General features: G+C 48.0%; 1 protein-coding gene across 1 annotated transcript in view; it reads left to right on the top strand.

Annotated features, from left to right (window-relative positions):
* Nucleotides 1–12,026: 12,026 nt before the first annotated feature.
* The window catches only part of NGFR (nerve growth factor receptor), a 62,780-nt gene continuing 55,854 nt past the window's right edge, over nt 12,027–18,952 (top strand). The window contains exon 1 of the mRNA XM_081884544.1: nt 12,027–12,262. Coding sequence (XP_081740670.1) covers nt 12,200–12,262 — 63 coding nt within the window. The 5' untranslated portion in view covers nt 12,027–12,199. The remainder of the gene's footprint in view (nt 12,263–18,952) is intronic.

Below are 18,952 nucleotides of genomic sequence, written 5' to 3' on the forward strand. Positions count from 1 at the left end.
TGGCTGGTTAAAGTGGTATGATACCCCTTAGAATGTATAGTGCTGAAAGGGTGCGTATCGGGTAGATGTGACCCAAATATGGTTTTTCTATTGTTCTTCTTTGGATTTTTGCAATGTTTTGCTTTTAACTTTCCTAATACCCTGCCTCGAGGGCAGTACCAGCCCAGGATATTTTGCTATCTCAGCCAGAGCAGCAGATCAATCCCGCTGCCAGGCAATTCGAAGTGTGTGTTTCCCACAGCCAGCCAAGCTATTTTAGCAACTTGGGTAAGAAATCCCAGAAGCACCTTCCTCCTTCCCTGGCAGTAAGAATACAATAATAATGCAATTAATGGATTAACCAAGAATACTCTTCCTGATGTTAGGACTGCCCAGTGCTGGGGGAAACCATTTGGGATATTAAATATTGCAAATAAATTCATTTCATCTGTGGGTGGAAGGACTGCAGTTTCCTGGTCACGAGGGGAGTGAACTCTGCATATGCTCAAGAGCCATATAATTTAACACAGGCATAGGCAAACTTGGCCCTCCAGATGTTTTGGGACTACAACTCCCATCATCCCTGACCACCGGTCCTGTTAGCTAGGGATGATGGGAGTTGTAGTCCCAAAACATCTGGAGGGCCAAGTTTGCCTATGCCTGGTTTAACATGTTCCAAAACCAAGTCTTGACACTGGAAGCAGGCGTGGGTGCTCAGGTACTCTCGCCTCTAGCCTTTGATGTCTTTGTAATTAACTTTATGCAGCCGGAATAATCGGCACCATCGTTGTAGTCTATCAAATGTTTTTTTTATTTGTTAATATTATAACCAGTTAGATGAGTCAAGCGCTGCAGCCCGAATTGCAAGCCCTCCTAACACTGCGAAGGGGGAAATTGTGGAATACGCCACAAAGCTCTGCGGAATGAGAAGTAGGCAACACCCTTGGTCTCTCGCACTACCATTAAAGCCCCTTTGTCGTTGCTAATCAGAGCAGACAGATCTATGAAAAATATATAATAATGACAGCAGAACAACTGCCCGGTCAGACCGATAACCCCACAAGCCTCAGCGGGTCGATCGTTCCTGCTTTTCAGAGAAAACCCCGTATGAAGCAATCGATAGGACAAAAGCTCTTATTCCAGAGAAAGATGTCAACTCTGGCGAAAAGGCAGGCAAAAGCTGCCACTTCACAACTGCTGTGCAGCAGTGAGAAAAAGAGATACATACAGTGGTACCTCGGGTTACATATGCTTCAGGTTACATACGCTTCAGGTTACAGACTCCGCAAACCCAGAAATAGTGCTTCAGGGTTCTCAGGATGAGAACAGAAATCGTGCTCTGGCGGCGTGGCGGCAGCAGGAGGTCCCATTAGCTAAAGTGGTACTTCAGGTTACGAATAGTTTCAGGTTAAGTACGGACCTCCGGAACGAATTAAGTACTTAACCTGAGGTACCACTGTATTGCACATGGATCGTCACCCCATCTGTGCCCTCTCTGTTTTTTTCTCTTCCTCCTTTCCTTTTCTCCTCAGAAAACGCTGAGAGGCTATATACCATTTGCTGGCAGCAAGGCCTGGACGGTAAGGAGGGTTATAAAAAAGTGTTTTTTTACGACCGGCATCTGAAAAAACACACCAACGCTTCATGCCGCTGCAGTTGGTTTGGGCCACCTCATTACTCGGAAGATATTGGCTAGCTGGAGAGAGTTGAGAGGAAAGATAATCAAAGAAAGGTTGAGGAGGGCACAGGGAGGAGGGCCTGATTTTGTGAAGGGGTTGGGGGGAAATAAAAAGGACAATGAACAGAGCTTCAGGGAAGGAGAAGAGTTCAGCCACATATTGTGAAACGTTCAAGCGGGGATTGGAGGGTTGTTTATCTACACCATTGTCTGGTTTTTGAGTCAACGCTTGGCTCTCCTGTTGCCACCTGACTTTCCACTAACTGATCCCTAGTATTGCTGTCAGGTAATGGAATCACATGCCCCACATTACAGAGGAGAGTCTTCTATTTGAAGGTGTCCTCTGTTTGAAGGTCTGTGTGGTCTGAGTCTGCTTTAAAGATAGAGGAAGGGCCGGCCCTAACATTTGGCAGAGTGAGACGGCTGCCTCAGGTGGCAGATGCTTGGGTGTGGTAGTGAAGTGTTGGAATACAGAGCTGTGTATGCCATGGAATCTGCTCTGCATCTCCTAAGCTAACATGCTGCTGTTGATGTGATGGAGGATAGTGTCCCATTGCCAGTGTTGATGGATGTGAATTTGGGTTAAGTATTGCAGTTCCATCACTTCTAAGTCCAGATCTGAATATTCTGACTGCCATTCCCAAATCCTCTATGCTTCTTCTTACATTACAGGCTTACAGGAGCCAGCACAACATTTTATTGCCTTTATGCAATTGAATTAGATTTTAACCAGGTGCCTTATAGTGCTTTTTAAATCATTTGCATCACTGTTATCTCCTGTTGCTGGTTTTATTTGGTTTGATGCTGTTTTGGTCTGTTTTTAGACTCTATATTTCTAATTTTACTTCTTCCTTGTCATTTTACTTTTTTCTTTTTTTACAGTATTCATAGCATTAAAGTATGCATACTCAAGAAGGCTAGTTGTATATGTAAACTGTGGGAAGATTTCTGTAATCCATTTAGCTGCTTTTATTGTGATATTAAATGGCACAATGTTTCGAAATAAATAAATAAATGGTAGTATATAATAATAACGTAAGGATGCCATCAAGCTGCATTCCACATGGCTGCCAACAGGTGGCCACACAAACTGCAGGGCGGTGATAGAACAGCAGACAAGCAAGCAGGTATTGAATGAGCAGGCAGAATAAGCAGTGTGATTTACGAATAAAAGAGTGTGATTTGGACTGGAGGAAAACTTGATTTAGTTTGCATTTAAAGACACACCTCCCTAATCTGCACTTTCCTAAACGACATGCGAACCGAAACACAACCACACTTTTCTGAATTTCTCAGCACAGTTCTCCAGCCAATGCAATGTGTACAAAAATGCATACAGTAGGGTATGCCAATGGTGGCTCTCAGTCTTCCTCATTGCAGGAAACAGATGTGGAAGCAATGACGGGGGGTAGAGGGGTAGGCTATAACCCAGGGCCGGATTTACGTATAAGTTAACAAGCTATAGCTTAGGGCCCCACTCTCTTGGGGGCCCCCAAAAAAATTAAAGGGAAGAAAAACCTGGATGTACATTTTCAAAATATAAGATAAAAAAACAAATAAAGTGAAACCTACATACAGCAACAGTGTTGTGCAAGCTCCTATGATGTAAGTCATGGGCCCCGCCTGCTAGCCAGCTCCCTAAAATATCACTGGTTTGCTCCTTTCTATATATAGGGTGCCTACATTCTGCATGGACTGGTTGCACGGCAACATGTAGCATGCAGCTGCAGACCGCAGTGCAGCACAGTTGAATGTAGGCCAAGCTGTTGTGCCTGTTATCTAATATTAAAGAGTGCTTGTAGACTGATGATCAGGCAGCATAGACTAAGGGTATGAGTCTTAAGCCCACTGATTGATTTCATACATTCAACACACACAAAAAACAGTAACAATTTGTTGTGGACAAAGCGCAGCCGGACATATGCTGTTGTTGTTTAGTCGTGTCCAACTCTTCGTGACCCCATGGACCAGAGCACGCCAGGCACTCCTGTCTTCCACTGCCTTCCGCAGTTTAGTCAAACTCATGCTGGTAGCTTCGAGAACACCATCCAACCATCTCGTCCTCTGTCGTCCCCTTCTCCTTGTGCCCTCCATCTTTCCCAACATCAGGGTCTTTTCCAGGGAGTCTTCTCTTCTCATGAGGTGACCAAAGTCTTGGAGCCTCAGCTTCAGGATCTGTCCTTCCAGTGAGCACTCAGGGCTGATTTCCTTAAGAATGCATAGATTTGATCTTCTTGCAGTCCATGGGACTCTCAAGAGTCTCCTCCAGCACCATAATTCAAAAGCATCAATTCTTCAACGATCAGCCTTCTTTATGGTCCAGCTCTCACTTCCATACATCACTACTGGGAAAACCATAGCTTTAACTATACGGACCTTTGTTGGCAAGGTGATGTCTCTGCTTATTAAGATGCTGTCTAGGTTTGTCATTGCTTTTCTCCCAAGAAGCAGGCATCTTTTAATTTCATGGCTGCTGTCACCATCTGCAGTGATCATGGAGTTCAAGAAAGTAAAATCTCTCGCTGGCTCCATTTCTTCCCCTTCTATTTGCCAGGAGGTGATGGGACCAGTGGCCATGATCTTCGTTTTTTTGATGTTGAGCTTCAAACCATATTTTGTGCTCTCCTCTTTCACCCTCATTAAAAGGTTCTTTAATTCCTCCTCACTTTCTGCCATCAAGGTTGTGCCATCTGCATATCTGAGGTTGCTGGTATTTCTTCTGGCAATCTTAATTCCGGCTATCATATAAATGGCCCCATTACCTTCAGCAGCCTAGGGCCTCATCAAACCTAAATCCGGCCCTGCGTGTAACCTCCAAGTTCCTGGCTGTGCATCTGAGGTAGATCGGTACTCCCAAGTGCTTAGCCGTGGGTCAGATCCACTCGCTGCTGATGGTGCTATATTGATGGAGGTGCAGATGGTGTATTGCAGAGGGACATAGTGATGGGCAGCTGGTCATTTTTGCCTCCCCCCCCCCGACTTTTTCACGCCTTTTTGCAGTTTAAATCGATTACCGGTAATTTATTTTGCAGTTTAAATCAATTTATTTAATTATTTCCTGGCACCTTGTATTAGACCCCCACGAATTATAATTATAACTATGAGGTTGGCGACATTAAGTGCTCACCAGGCCCAGCTATTTGTGCTGGTCTCATATGAGCCGGTGAGAACGGCTAGAGGGGCCCCTTACATGCAAGATCTTGTAAAAAAAAAAGGGGGGTCAGCATGTACCCGGACCAAAGGCCTGGCAGAACAGCTCCATCTTGCAGGCCCTGCGGAAAGATGTCAAACCCTGCAGGGTCCTGGTCTCTTGCGACAGAGCATTCCACCAGGTCGAGCGTTCCACAAATTGCTCAATAGTTAACATAATTACATAATATAACATAATTAGAAGTACAGTGGTACCTCAGGTTACATACGCTTCAGGTTACACACTTCGCTAACCCAGAAATAGTGCTTCAGGTTAAGAACTTTGCTTCAGGATAAGAACAGAAATCGGGCTCCGGCGGCGCATCGGCAGCAGGAGGCCCCATTAGCTAAAGTGGTGCTTCAGGTTAAGAACAGTTTCAGGTTAAGTACAGACCTCCGGAACGAATTAAGTACTTAACCTGAAGTGCCACTGTACATCACTTCTAAACTGGCTACTGAAGTATTTCATAAAAAAGGTTAAGTATCAGACCTGTGGAATATCTTTAAATGATTTTAAATATTTTTGTATTGAAATTTTGTGGGGAGAACGTTTTTCTCCATTGTTTCCATGGGTTACAAATCTTTTTTAAAAAAAACAAAAACAAAATAGGATGCATCTGGGCTAAGGCGACCCCACAAGTAAATGTAGAGCTGAAATTCCCGACGATACAGCTTAGGTTGGAACTCCAGTCTCTACAACATTATTCAAACTGTGAGAGGTGCATCCCTGAAGAAGCCATTTTCGGTGGATGTTGTAGAGCCTATCAATTTTTAAAAACGGCTCTCTCATTTCCTCTCTGCCGAAGCCCAGTTTTGAGGGAGTGTTTTCCAAGAAAGCAGAGCGCCTTCTGAGTTAGCGTTCAAACTGGCATTCATTATTAAAGCCACAAGAAAAGCCATAAAATGCTCTGATGAGCAACCGGAGAGGTTGTTCAAGCCGAGTCATGCTCCAATGTGCTGCTGCTGCTACTACACCCAGGATCCCTCCTCCCCAGAAATGCTTTGTTGAGAGAGATGGAAGGGTTACGGCGGTCTGAAATGTCTGTCTTTAAACAAGTGGGTAATTTAGCCATTCAAGGCTGAGTGATTGGAGCTCAGAAGGCCGGGCCTTTCATGAATGAAAGAGACAAGGCAGAACAGACAAGATCCAGTTCGAGCCTGCGCACAGAAGAGGGGCGATTTTTGTCGAGTCAGACAATTAGATCCTTGTTTCTGTTATTATTGATCTTACAATGGACTCAGAAAGGAGTTGTCTGAGATTGAGAAAAAACCAACAACCAGGGCTGATCTTGCCATGAACCACCATGAAGCGGTTGCTTCAGGCAACATACTGCAGAAGGAGACCCCTTATTTTGCATTTATGTTCAGGGCACATCGCTTAAATAAAGGAGCACCGCTTGTGAGCACGGTGAGGTTGCAGTTCAATGTTTTCTGATCAAATGCAAAACAACAACAACATAAACACCCCTCTGTTTTCCTGCACGTTTCTTAGATATATTTCACCAGCGTTTATAGCATCTTTCCTGCATGTTGTGGAACATGCTGGAGGCAGAAATCTGAAATGACATTCCCCTTCCACTAATTGACTGGGGTGGGGCACAAAGCGTCTCGTTGAAGCGGGTTTAAAGTGCCATTTGAGATGAAAAGGAACTGCGCAGAGCTTGGGCAGGAGAAACGGTGCCTTATGGCTTACAATTCAGGGTTTCCCAAACTTGGGTCAGCAGCTGGGTGGTGGTTGTTTTTTTGGGGGGACTACAAATCCCATCATCCCCAGCTAGCAGGACCAGTGGTCAGGGATGATGGGAACTGTAGTCCAAAAACTGCTGGAGAGCCAAGTCTGTGAAACTCTGTGTCAAGGACTGGGTAGAGGAGGAATGTTGGAGACCACTTCCCCAACCTGACCCTTCTGGAGAAGAAGGAGATCATTCAGAATTACAACAGGGGTTTGAGGGAGATCATAGTTCAGAGGCAGATGAGGGGGAAAGCTGGGAAATGATAAGAGAGGAGGAGGAGGAGGAGGAGGAGGAGGAAGAAGAAGAAGACAACCAGGGGAGAGACAGCTGACAGACTCAGTGTCTTTAGAAAGCATTTCAGACACCCCGAACCTGGTGGACATTGAAAGTAGGAGAGCAGAAAGCTCAGAGGCAGAAGGCACAGCTCAGCCACCGTAGGGATGACGTATTATAGGAGAGACGGAGGGGGTGGGGTTTCACTCAGAGCAGCACCATTACTCCAAGAAGCTGCATTACTAAGCCTCTCTCTGTGAATATTGAATAAACAACATTGGTGGTGAGAACTTTCCTTGTCCTATTGTTTCGTGGCAACCTACCGTAGGGGGTTGGATCCTCTGACGCCTGACACCTTGGAGCCTTTGATGATCTGATTGTCCGTCTTCAGTTGCAAAAGGTTTAATGGAACCCCAAATTTGCCACCTGAAGTGGCCACTTTTTAATAATACTTTTTATTGATTTTAACATATAAATTATAATATGTACCACAAAACTTTATCACCTATACAATCTTTTTGGACTTCCATCAGCACCTCTGATGATCCACCGTTTTAACCACTTCTTACACATTTTTAAAATTTATATTACCTTTAAATTTATTAACTAATCATCCTACCCCTTATCCATTTTTGCAATAATTCCAATAATACTCCTCACAAAACTTCTTGCAAACCTACAAACGTTGTCTGATCTTGACAAATACTTTTCAAATAATCTGTAAAATTACTCCAGTCTTCTGTGAATCTCTGGTCCCGCCGATTTTGATTCCTTCCTGTTAGTTTATCCAGTTCTGCATAGTCCATTAGTTTCGTCCTCCATTCTTCTTTCGTCGGTAATTCTTCTTGCTTCCATTTTTTGGGCCAATAATATTCTTGCTGCCGTTGTTGCATATAAAAAGAGCTTACATTCCTTTCTATTTATATCACTCCCTACAATGCCCAGTAAAATCTGAAGCGGCCCCTTCATGCCATCTCCTGGGAGGGCTGGCTCCGTTATGAGATGCTCCAGGACTAGGGCATGATTGAAACAGAGAACAATAGCTCATGTGAGCGCAGGCAGAATGACCTCCGAGGTCACGCTTCCATTTGTTGCCTGCTTGGCGAGTGCAATGCTCACCTGGTCAGTTTCTCACCCTGCCTTCCCTCCCGTTCTTCTTTTTCTTTAAAACAGGGTTGAGGAACTTTTCATATTGGCTTCTGAGCAACCTTTCGTGGTGGGTGGGGCCAGAGGCAGAAGCGGGCAGGGGACAATATAGGGCAGATCCCAGGGCCTGAACTAACTTTTGCAGGAGGCGAGCCTGAGGATTTGAGGCAGGATCTGGTGAGAAGAGATGAAGTTCTAGGTCTAACAGAAAAATAATAAAAAACAGACATTGATTGGATCTAATGGGCATCACCCAAGAGGGCATGGAAAGTTGCCAATGCAACACCAATTTTAAAAAAAGGATCCAGGGGCAACCCTGGAAACCAACCTCTCTCCCAGGAGAACTGGGGGAAAGTATTTGTCAGGGAACTTCAATCGGAGCCAGAGGCGGAGGCAAGGCTCCCAAGCGATGCTGGAGAAGGGCCCAGCAGGGAGAGAGGCAGCTCAGCGGCTGGGGAAGGAAATCAGCGTAACACCAGGGATAAAGGGGGGCAGATGGGGGAATCGGCGAGGGGGCTCCAGGACTCCTCGCCGGAGACCAGCGGGGAGAGCACGGGTCCTCCGCTGCCCACACCCTCCCTGCGCAGAAGACTTCCGCGCAGGGAGAGTAGGCGGAGACTTGGCGTGAAAGAACTTCTTTGCTGGAAGAGGTTCAAGAAATGCCCACTGACGGATTCTGCTAGTGACTGAAACAGCCACGAAGTGAAGGGCTGTCCAGACAGAAAAGGTTTAACCAGGCAACCTAGCCAGGAGTGGCGGCAACTTACGCATGAGCAACCCCTATAACCATTACAGTATTGTTAAAATAACCAAGCAGAGCCAGGCAGCATGGCTTCTGCAAAGGCAGGCCCTGTCTCACAAACTGATTACTGTATATACTTGAGTATAAGCCAACTTTTTCAGCACATTTTTAATGTGGAAAAAGCCCCCCCCCCCCGGCTTGATTGAGGTGGGTGGTGGCAGTGGAGGGACAAGCAGCCCAAAGGGAGCCCTTTCTTGCTGCTGGTCCATCCGCCGCCACCCGCCTCTCGCAAGGGCAGGCACGGGAGCTGTGGCTGGGAGAGACACTGCGCTTTTAGGCTGTTTGTTCTTCCTCCACCGCTGCCGCCACCACCAGGTTTCTGGTGTGGTGAACCGGCTTATACTCGAGTCAATAAGTTTCCCCAGTTTTTGTGCTAAAATTAGGTGCCTCAGCTTATATTCGGGTTGGCTTATACTCGAGTATATACGGTAGTTATTTGAGAATGTCAACAAGCATGTAGCTAGAGATGATCCAGTTGACATAGTATACTTGGACTTTGACAAGGTAAATAAGCTTAGCAGTCATGGAAGAAGAGGAGAGATCCTACCATGGATCAAGAGTTGATTAAGTAGCAGAAAGCAGCAATAAAAAGGCATCTCTCCAAATGGAAAGATGTAGAAAATGAGTCCCTCAAGAACTGATATTGGGACCTGCACAATTTAACTAGACCGTAAACGATATAGATGCAAAGGGGATTGGTGGCCAAGTTTGCTGGTGATACTAAATGATTTGGGGTTGATAAAGCAAACAGAGATGATGAAGAACTCTAAAAAATCCTCACCAAACTAAGTGAACGGATGGTCACATGGAAAAAGCAATTGAATGTAAGCAAGTAGGAAGTGGCGTATGCTAGCACAAATAATAATAATATTATTTTCACATATATGCTTGGGGTGAACTTGTGATGGCTTACCATGAGATCTCGAGGTCATAGTGGGCAGTGCAATGAAGATGTCAACCCAGTGTGTGGCTGATGTGAAAAGGGCAAATTCCATGCTAGGGATTATTAGGGAAGGAACTGAAAATACAACTGCAGATCTCATGATACTATTGTACAAATCTATGTTGTGACTGCATTTGGAATACTGTGTACACTTCTGGCGGGCTCACCTCAAAAAGGATATTGCAGAGCTGGAAAAGGTTCAGGGACCCCTGACCATTAGGTCCAGCCGCGGACGACTCTGGGGTTGCGGCGCTCATCTCGCTTTATTGGCCGAGGGAGCCGGTGTACAGCTTCCGGGTCATGTGGCCAGCATGACTAAGCCACTTCTGGCGAACCAGAGCAGTGAATGGAAATGGCATTTACCTTCCCGCCGGAGCGGTGCCTATTTATCTACTTGCACTTGATGTGCTTTCGAACTGCTAGGTTGGCAGGAGCAGGGACTGAGCAACGGGAGCTCACCCCATCACGGGGATTCGAACCGCCGACCTTCTGATCAGCAAGCCCTAGGCTCCGTGGTTTAGACCACAGCGCCACCCATGGCAGTAAATAAGAAGAGATCAAACGAAAGGAACATCTTACCAGTTAGATTCTTTAATAATTACAGTGAGAGACAAAAGAACCCGTCTACCTAGAATGGCGGTGCTCCCAATTAAGGGTCACACCCCTCTGTCCCTGTTAATCTATGTCACTCCTACGTCTTGTAATATGAGCTTGTACCCTCTACGCTTTCTGTTCTGAGACTTTCTGAGCTCTTCTCGACTTGCGGAGGGTGCTAGAGGAATGCTGTCCAAGGACTGTGAATCTGTAAGCCCTCTCTCTTCCACTGTGTCTTCTCCTAGCTGTTCCCCATCCAGTATTTCCCAGCTTCTGCCTTCTGAACTATGTCCCTCTGCAAACCACTGTTCCAAATCTATACTGTCCTCCTGCTCCTGGGAAGATTCAGGGAAGGGGAGGGGGAGGCTCCCACTATTCCTCCTCAGCCTGGTCCCTGACAGGAGGGGAGAGTGCTCTGGTGCTCAGGTCCTGCTTGCAGGTTCCCACAGGCATTTGGCTGGCCACTGTGAGAACAGGAAGCTCAACTAGGTACACCACTGACCAGATCCAGCAGGCTCTTCTTGTACACAATAAGCCCGTTTCATCCACACTCATGCGCACCACACTCTATCCTCCATCCAGCAAAGCAGGGGACGTTGGGGGCAGAGTTCAAAGACACATCCCCAAAACAGTCAAGGAGGGTGCGAAGCAGAACTAGCGAGGGGTGTGATCTGGGGAGAGGGGAAGTTGCTAAGGAGTGATTTCTGATTGAGAAGAATCTAAGGGCCAGATAATAATAATATTTTAAATAATTTTATTATTTATACTCTGCCAATCTGGCAGGGTTGCCCCAGCCACTCGGGGGTCAAGTGTGGGGGTTTGCAACACATATAAAAACATAACAAAACATCAAACATTGAAAACTTCCTGATACAAGGCCATCTTCAGATTTCTTTGGAAAGTCAGATAGTTGTTTATTTCCTTGACATCAGATGGGAGGGTGTTCCACAGGGTGGGTGCCACCACCGAGAAGGCCCTCTGCCTGGTTCCCTGTAACTTCACTTCTCGCACAGAGGGAACCGCCAGAAGGCCCTCAGAGCTGGGTATCAGGTTCTGGGTTGAACGATGGGGGTGGAGACGCTCCTTCACGTATACTTAGGGCTTTAAAGGTCAGCACCAACACTTTGAATTGTGCTTGGAAACGTACTGGGAGCCAATGTAGGTCTTTCAGGACCTGTGTTATATGGTCTTGGCGGCTGCTCCAAGTCACCAGTTTGGCAGCTGCATTCTGGATTAGTTGTAGTTTTCGAATCACCTTCAAAGGTAGAACGTATTGCAGTAGCGGGGGTGGGGCACATTCACCCCCCAAGTCCCCCTTCTCCACTGTACCAGGTGGCTGCCAATGCAACCCTCTGACTTCTACTCTTCCAAAGGAACTTTGGGGAAGCTGCCAGGGCGTGCCCGATGCGAATCTCTCTCCACCTTCGGAAGAAATCAAAGCCAGCTCTATAAAATGAAGGAATGGAATCAGGAATGCAATGAAACCGATTCATGTTCTCCCCTGTCAGTTCAGCTCTTGCTGGGAGCCTGAAAGCGGGCGGCGCCCTGGTGCCACCGTTGTGCGTGCGCCTTTCCCCCCCAAAGCCACCCAGCCAGTGGGCTGAGCGCGCCGCTCGTTTTAATAGTAATGAGGGGGAAGCGGGGCGGAGCTTCCCAGTTACAGAAAGCAGGTGCTGCCCGGGCTGCAGCTCAGTCGCTCGCTTCCTACAGGGGCCGCCGCCGCCGCGGTATCTGCATCGCGCTCCCTCTCTCGACCTGAGACGCGCGCGCGCCATCCGCCCGAGGAGTACCGGGAAGGGGATGTGGAATAAGCCTCCCGCCTGGCCCCCGCTGCGCTCTGCTTTCCTCCAGCTCTGACGGTCATGGAGAAGAAGAAGGCGACGAGGCTGGCGCTCCTGCTGGGATCGCTGCTTCTTCTTTCCGGGGTGAGTGGGTTCGCCCTGTGGATCAACCCAGGGGTGGGGGGGGGGTGGGGTGTGGAAGAGGCTCGGCGACTCACTCCCATCTTTAGAGGGCAGGGATGGGGAGAAGATCGCAAGTGACAGTGCGCACGGATCGTGGCGAGGGTTGAGACGGGGGCGTCGATCGGATCTGCCACCCATGGGTGCTGTGTGTGTGTGTGTGTGCGCGCGCGTGCAGTGGCATAGCGTGGGTTGTCAGCACCCGGGGCAAGGCAAGTAATTTGCGCCCCCTAACCCTAACCCCCAGATGTTGCGCCCAGTGCGGCCGGCCCCCCCTGCACCCCCCCCCCACGCTACGCCACTGTGTGTCTGTGTGTGTGTGTCCAGTCTGGGGTGCAGAGATGGGATGGGGCGGGTGGTAGCGGTTCTCCTTCGGGTCCGCTGGACACCAGGGAGCTCTGTCTCCGGCATAGGAGCCAACTCCTTAGGACCAAGGTTCCTTCGCCCCCCCCCCCACGGTTGATGGATACTGCCATTCAAATAGTGTGTGTGCACTGTCATGTGATCAATTATTTACAACCCCCGTGTTTAATTAAAGTTGGCACCCCTAGCCACTGAGGTTTAAGTTTATCTTTTTTGGGGGGGGTGGACCTGCTGGGAGGCGCCCCCTCCCCATCGGTTCGGTCCCTAGGGAGGGTTGGTGGGGGGTTGCTAATCAGCTGGGAAGGAACTTTTGCGCGCGCCCAAACCGATGGCGGGCTGCTGTCCTCTGCCCACTTCCTCGCGAGTAATGCTGCGATCCCGGGTGTCTGGCGCCCACGGAGTTCCAGAGGAGGCGCGGCGAGGATCGCGCTGTGAAGTCAGGGAGAGTTGCTTTCTCTGCGTAGACGCGTGCAAAGGATCCGGGTGGATACGCAGGGCAGGGCAGCGCCCGGCTCCCGGACCCCACCCTAACCACACCCCACGTCGGTTTGTTGGAAACCCCCCAAGCAGAGATTTGCCTGCTGGAGGAGAACATTTGGGGCGACAATGAGAGTCGCGGGAGTGGGGGGTGGGGGCAGAAGAAGAGGATTTTAAAAGTCCTATTTTGACGTTTCAAAAGGGGGGCGGGGGCGGCGAGGATGCGATCTATGTAGTGTCCGGAATGATAAATCTTGTTTTATATTCTCTGCGGAACGTGTGGAATGGTTTTGTGCGCGCAGGGGGCGCGGCAGGGAAACGAAAAAGAGCGGCGCCGAGGATGTGCTGAGGGAAGAGAGAGAGAGAGAGAGAGAGAGAGAGAGAGAGAGAGAGAGAGAGATTGAGCCGGCACGGTTCCGCCTTTTATGAGACGTCTAAGGAGCTCTGACTAGATTCCAGTTGGGGTGATAAACCGAGGAAGTACGTCTGCGTGCTCGAAAGTGCTTCCAAGAAATCATAGCGACAAATGTAAGCATCTCGCTGCGCTTTTCCTGCCTCTGGAGACCCTTCTGTAACCTCAAACCTCGGTGATGGTGATGATTGTGTGCGATCAAAGATGGGCATCCTTTGTCCGGAAGCACAAAGGTGCCCTGGACCAAAACTGCAAGGGGGATAACAAATCCTTACCCACCCTCCCTCCAAAGAGCTGCCAGGGTCATTTCAGTCTCGCAACAACCTTATCAGGTAGGGAAGGCTGAGAGATAAAGCCTTGCGCAAGGATATTCGCCTCTCGTAACACATTAATAATAACCGTAGCCCTGAGGTTGATTTTACATTGGGACCACCGCCGTCCTGTTTCCCTGAATCGCTCTCCTTCAGTTTGGGGTGTAGTTCTGCACAGGCTGGGTGTCTGACTGTCTGCTAAGCACGATCCCTACATTGGGTTGGGCTCGATGACCTCTGAGGTCCCCAACCCATCTCTAAAATACAGTGGTACCTCGGGTTAAGTACTTAATTCGTTCCGGAGGTCCGTTCTTAAACTGAAACTGTTCTTAACCTGAAGCTCCACTTTAGCTAATGGGGCCTCCCGCTGCCGCCGCACGATTTCTGTTCTCATCCTGAAGCAAAGTTCTTAACCCGAGGTACTATTTCTGGGTTAGTGGAGTCTGTAACCTGAAGCGTATGTAACCTGAAGCGTATGTAACCCGAGGTACCACTGTACTATGATTCTCTCACTCACCCTCCAGCTGCTGTTTGCCCCACGAGGCTAAACACGGTGGGAATTGCAGGAGACCTGCTATTCTTTACTCCGCGGGGAAAATGACAACTTCCACTCCCAAGCCCATCCACCACCTTCCCTGTTATTACTTTTAAAAAAACAAAAAACCCAACTATAGGAAGAGTGATCCTATTCCCGGATCTCCCATGTCGCACCAGTGTTAGCCTGTAGGCAAGGAAGCTAAGTTACCGAGGTCCCCTCTAAGCCAAATCACATACATTGATTAGAAAACGCATCGGCTTTTAAGCTTCGAGTGGTCATTTCTGCCTGCAGCCCTTCGGTTAGTGTGGATGTGCCAAATGACAACGAGCTGGCGTGAGAGAGAGGAGGGAGAGAGATCACAGAAGGAAGAGGGGCGGTTTTTAAAATTAATATAATTTTGCAGAGGGGAGATTTAGGATGCGTAGCCAGACGGAGGGAGAGGCTCGCTGGTTGAGAGGGTTTGGTTGCAATAGGGACTTAGAAAGCTGCCTGCCTTATCCCCAGTCAGACCCATTGGCCCGTCTAGCTTAGTACTGTCGACACTGGCTGGCAGCAGCTCCCCAGGGTTTCTGACAGGGGACATTCCCACCCATATCTGGAGATGCCAGGGATCCAATCTTCTGCATGCAGAGCTGAAGTTCTACCCCTGAGCTCCAACCCTCTCAAATCGTATACAGTGGTACCTCGGGTTAAGTACTTAATTCGTTCCGGAGGTCCGTTCTTAACCTGAAACGGTTCTTAACCTGAAGCACCACTTTAGCTAATGGGGCCTCCTGCTGCCGCCGCGCCGCCGGAGCCCAATTTCTGTTCTTATCCTGAAGCAAAGTTCTTAACCTGAAGCACTATTTCTGGGTTAGCGGAGTGTGTAACCTGAAGTGTATGTAACCCGAGGTATCACTGTAGTGTTTAGCTTGCAAAATGGGGCGGAGGGAGGCTGAACAGTCGTGGCTTTTGGATCTCAAGGTCCGTGTTTTCCACAAACCTCAAATCCGTGCCCATAACTCTTTGAGCATGCAAGGTGGAGATAAGGTTCTTCAGGGAAGAAGGAGCCCTGCATACGCTCAGAGGCAAATCGTTGCTTTATTGCCTTGCTCATTTCTGGACAGGAAACAGTTAATAATAATACTGTCTAGGGTCGAATTGCATTAGCCCTTAGCAGAAAAGGAGACAGTGGACGGCTAGTGCAGTAAAAGGCTAATATCTTAGGGGGCGTGGGGTTGGCATGTTGAGCTTTGGGGGTGATGGACGTTTAAGGTTGGTGGCTGACTGGGAGAGGCAGATGGCAGGACTGTAAGACATAAATTAGGAGGTTCGGCGCCACGGCAGAGGCTGAAACAGGGTCCATGGGGGCACCCTAGTATAGCATTTTTCTTGACACTGCGCCCACTGGCTTAACTTGAAACAGGAACCAGCTCTGCAACACATTTTTAATCAGTGCTCCCCCACTTCTTTTACCCTGGAATAAAAATCCATGTGACCAGTTTGAGTATAAAACACAAACATATATACAGACGATTGGAATCCCCAAACTAAACTGAAACGCCAGCAAGGAATATCAGCAAAGTAAATCAAAACACCAGCAGTTGCCATTTTTGCACAAAACACAAATGGTAGAAATTATGCCAAAGCAGGTGAAATTAGCAAAATGAACGAGACTTTAAGAATGATGCAGTTGAGGAGATAATACACCCCAGAGTGCCTCTCAGCATGTGAAAAGAAACTGGAGCTTTATACATGCCACTACTTAATCCAAGCATAGGCAAACTCGCCCTCCAGATGTTTTGGGACTACAACTCCCATCATCCCTAGCTAACAGGACCAGTGGTCAGGGATGATGGGAGTTGTAGTCCCAAAACATCTGGAGGGCCGAGTTTGCCTATGCCTGACTTCATCTCATCCTGGCCTAAACAGGAAGATCTTCCGAGGGACATGATTAGAAGGTTGGAAGGAAGGAATAAGACACTGTTGAGATGTCAATGCACAGTCACTGAACAGTAGATTTCTGCCCCAAAGAGCTTACAGACCTGTGGAAGGAGATCAGAGGGCAGGGAGGCATGGAAGAGGCAGGAGTAGAAGCAGAGAATTGTAGACTTGGAAGGGACCAATATGCAGCCGCCCCGTACCTGAACCTGCAACCTTGGCAGGCTTGTCTAGGAAGGACCATAGATGCAGAAATGCAGTCAACACACACTTTTTAGCCTGGGGGTACAGATTTGGTGCCTGGGCATTATGGGAAAGGAGTCTGGATTTATTATCCCTGGAGGAGGGAACTGAGGGAGGAGAGAGAGGTGGCGCTCTGAAGGTATTATGGGTGAGGTCCCAGGCATGACAGTTACAAAGCAGAGAGTGTGCGAGTTTCCTGTTTTGCTTAAACCCTGGAATCTCTGGGATGTTTGAAAAAAACAACGAGTTAAGCATCGTCTACACAGCTTCTCCCCGTCTTTCCCCCAGGCAGTCTCTGGCTGTGGACAGCTGAGTACAATCCGTTTCTTTCAGTGCTGGGTCTCCGAGATGCCGTCCCGTTTCCCTGGAAGTAGGAATAGGCAGGGGGAAGTTCACTGTGTGCGTTTAGAGACACACCTTCTGCAGCTCAAAAGGCTGCAAAAGCCAGGGAGAACGATCCCAGCACTTAAAATAAATGCAATTAAACAAGAAAGGAAGTTGCACAACATGTTTGTTCGCAAGTAAGCTTTGCTTAATTTAGGAGGCGGAGGAAGGGGTGTCGGTGAAGCCTAACATGCCTAGTTTCCAGATCCGCCCTCATGCCACAGGGGGCTAGGGATGATTTGTGCCGAAGAAGGAGGAGGAGGAGGAGGAGGAGGAGGAGGAGGAGGAGGAGGAGGAGGAGGAAGAAGAAGAAGAAGAAGAAGAAGAAGAAGAAGAAGAAGAAGAAGAAGAAGAAGAAGAAGAAGGGAAAAACAGAGGGAAAATGAAAGGATGGCTGTTATTGGATCATGTGTTTAGTTTAGGATTTACCCACCCCCCAAAATGATGGGCAAACTTTTGAGCTACACAGAATGCTCCCTCCCCCAAGGCTGTTCATGAAAAAGTAAAGAAGAGGTCTGGAGAGGTCCTCAAGACTACCCTGTTTCACTGAGAATCTATACTGGGGTGTTTGCACAAGGCTTATGCAGAGATTAGGGATGGCAAGACCTCACCATTTCTTCTTTCTCAGTTTCTTACTTTTCCAATCTCCTAAATTCGCTCCTCTGCATTTTGCAGTGATTTGTGACTATTTATTATTATTATTAAAGAAATCCTGATGAAAAAACAGCAGCGTTTTATTGTGAATCTCTCCTAATAAACACATTTTTTAAAAGCAGGTTTGACGAATATACACATTTTTGCGTGCAATTTCTCCTAATAAACGCAAATTTTTTTGTATGTCGTTTTCACTACGTCTCCATCCTTATGCACACTTCTACGTCATATATGCATTTTGGGAAAGACTGGTTGCAGAACTGCACTGCAAAATTCAGATGTGTGCGGATTTTGAAGGATGGCGCTGCCCCCATTCTCGTATTGTTTCAAAAACTGCAGATTTGATGGATCAACTTTAAAGGTGTGCTGCATGGACTTTCTCCTCCCTCCCTCGTGGAGGTTAGTCTATGTCTGGTCTTACTGAGCACCCATCCTGATCTGCTTGCAGAGTAAACCTTCCTCTGCATCTTTTGTCCCACCCCACCCCCAGAGCCTTCTGGCTTCCACAAAAAGCCCATTTTTCTTTTTTAAAAAATGGGTTCGTTGTGCTAGGGAGGCAGACGGCTTTTGTCCACTCCATGCAAACCTAAATACCCCTGCGTGCATGGTGGGTTTGCATCATAGCAGTCTGGAGGTGCCCTGTGACAACTTAGCAGGGGACGTGGGAGGAGGGGGAAGGAGAAAGGAATTGCACACTAATAACAACCTCTCTCCCACACTAATTTGGCAGCTAGGGATGTCCCTGACTCTATGGGAGGGGCCACAGTCCAATGGCAGGCCACATGCAGTTTCCCATAGACAGTCCCAAGGCTGAGTCCCAGCCTAGGAATCTCCAGTGGAAAAGGGTCATCTAGCAGCTCATGGGAAAGACCCTGGAGTGAGACCCTGGAGAGCAGATGAGGAGGAGAAATAGAAATCATAGAATCACAAAATTGTAGACCTGAGGGTAATCAACCGCCTGCAAGGCAGGAATATGCAGCTGTCCCATCCGGGAATCGAACCTGCAACCTTGGCGTTATCAGCACCACGCTCTAACTGACTGAAATAGTCTGAGCCTGCTTCAAGGCACAGGTCCTGTTTGCAACGTTCACCAAATTAAAGGCGAGGCAACTCAAATGACCCTACTTTTTCTAAGAAAGGAACAAGGATTTGGGGGGTGGGGAAGTACTTCAGACCAGGTTCCATGGAGCAGGCATGGAGAGGAGAAGAAGAAGAGGAGGAGGAGGAGCATGGATGTTATTATTATTAATAATAATAATAGTGTCGTCCGTTAAGAGTTTGGGTGTAATCTTCGACACCTCCCTTTCTATGGAGGCGCAGGTTGCAGCCATAACAAAGGCGGCATTTTTTCA

Source organism: Podarcis melisellensis, assembly GCF_964234715.1.
Source record: "Podarcis melisellensis genome assembly, chromosome: 13".
NCBI lineage: Eukaryota > Metazoa > Chordata > Lepidosauria > Squamata > Lacertidae > Podarcis > Podarcis melisellensis.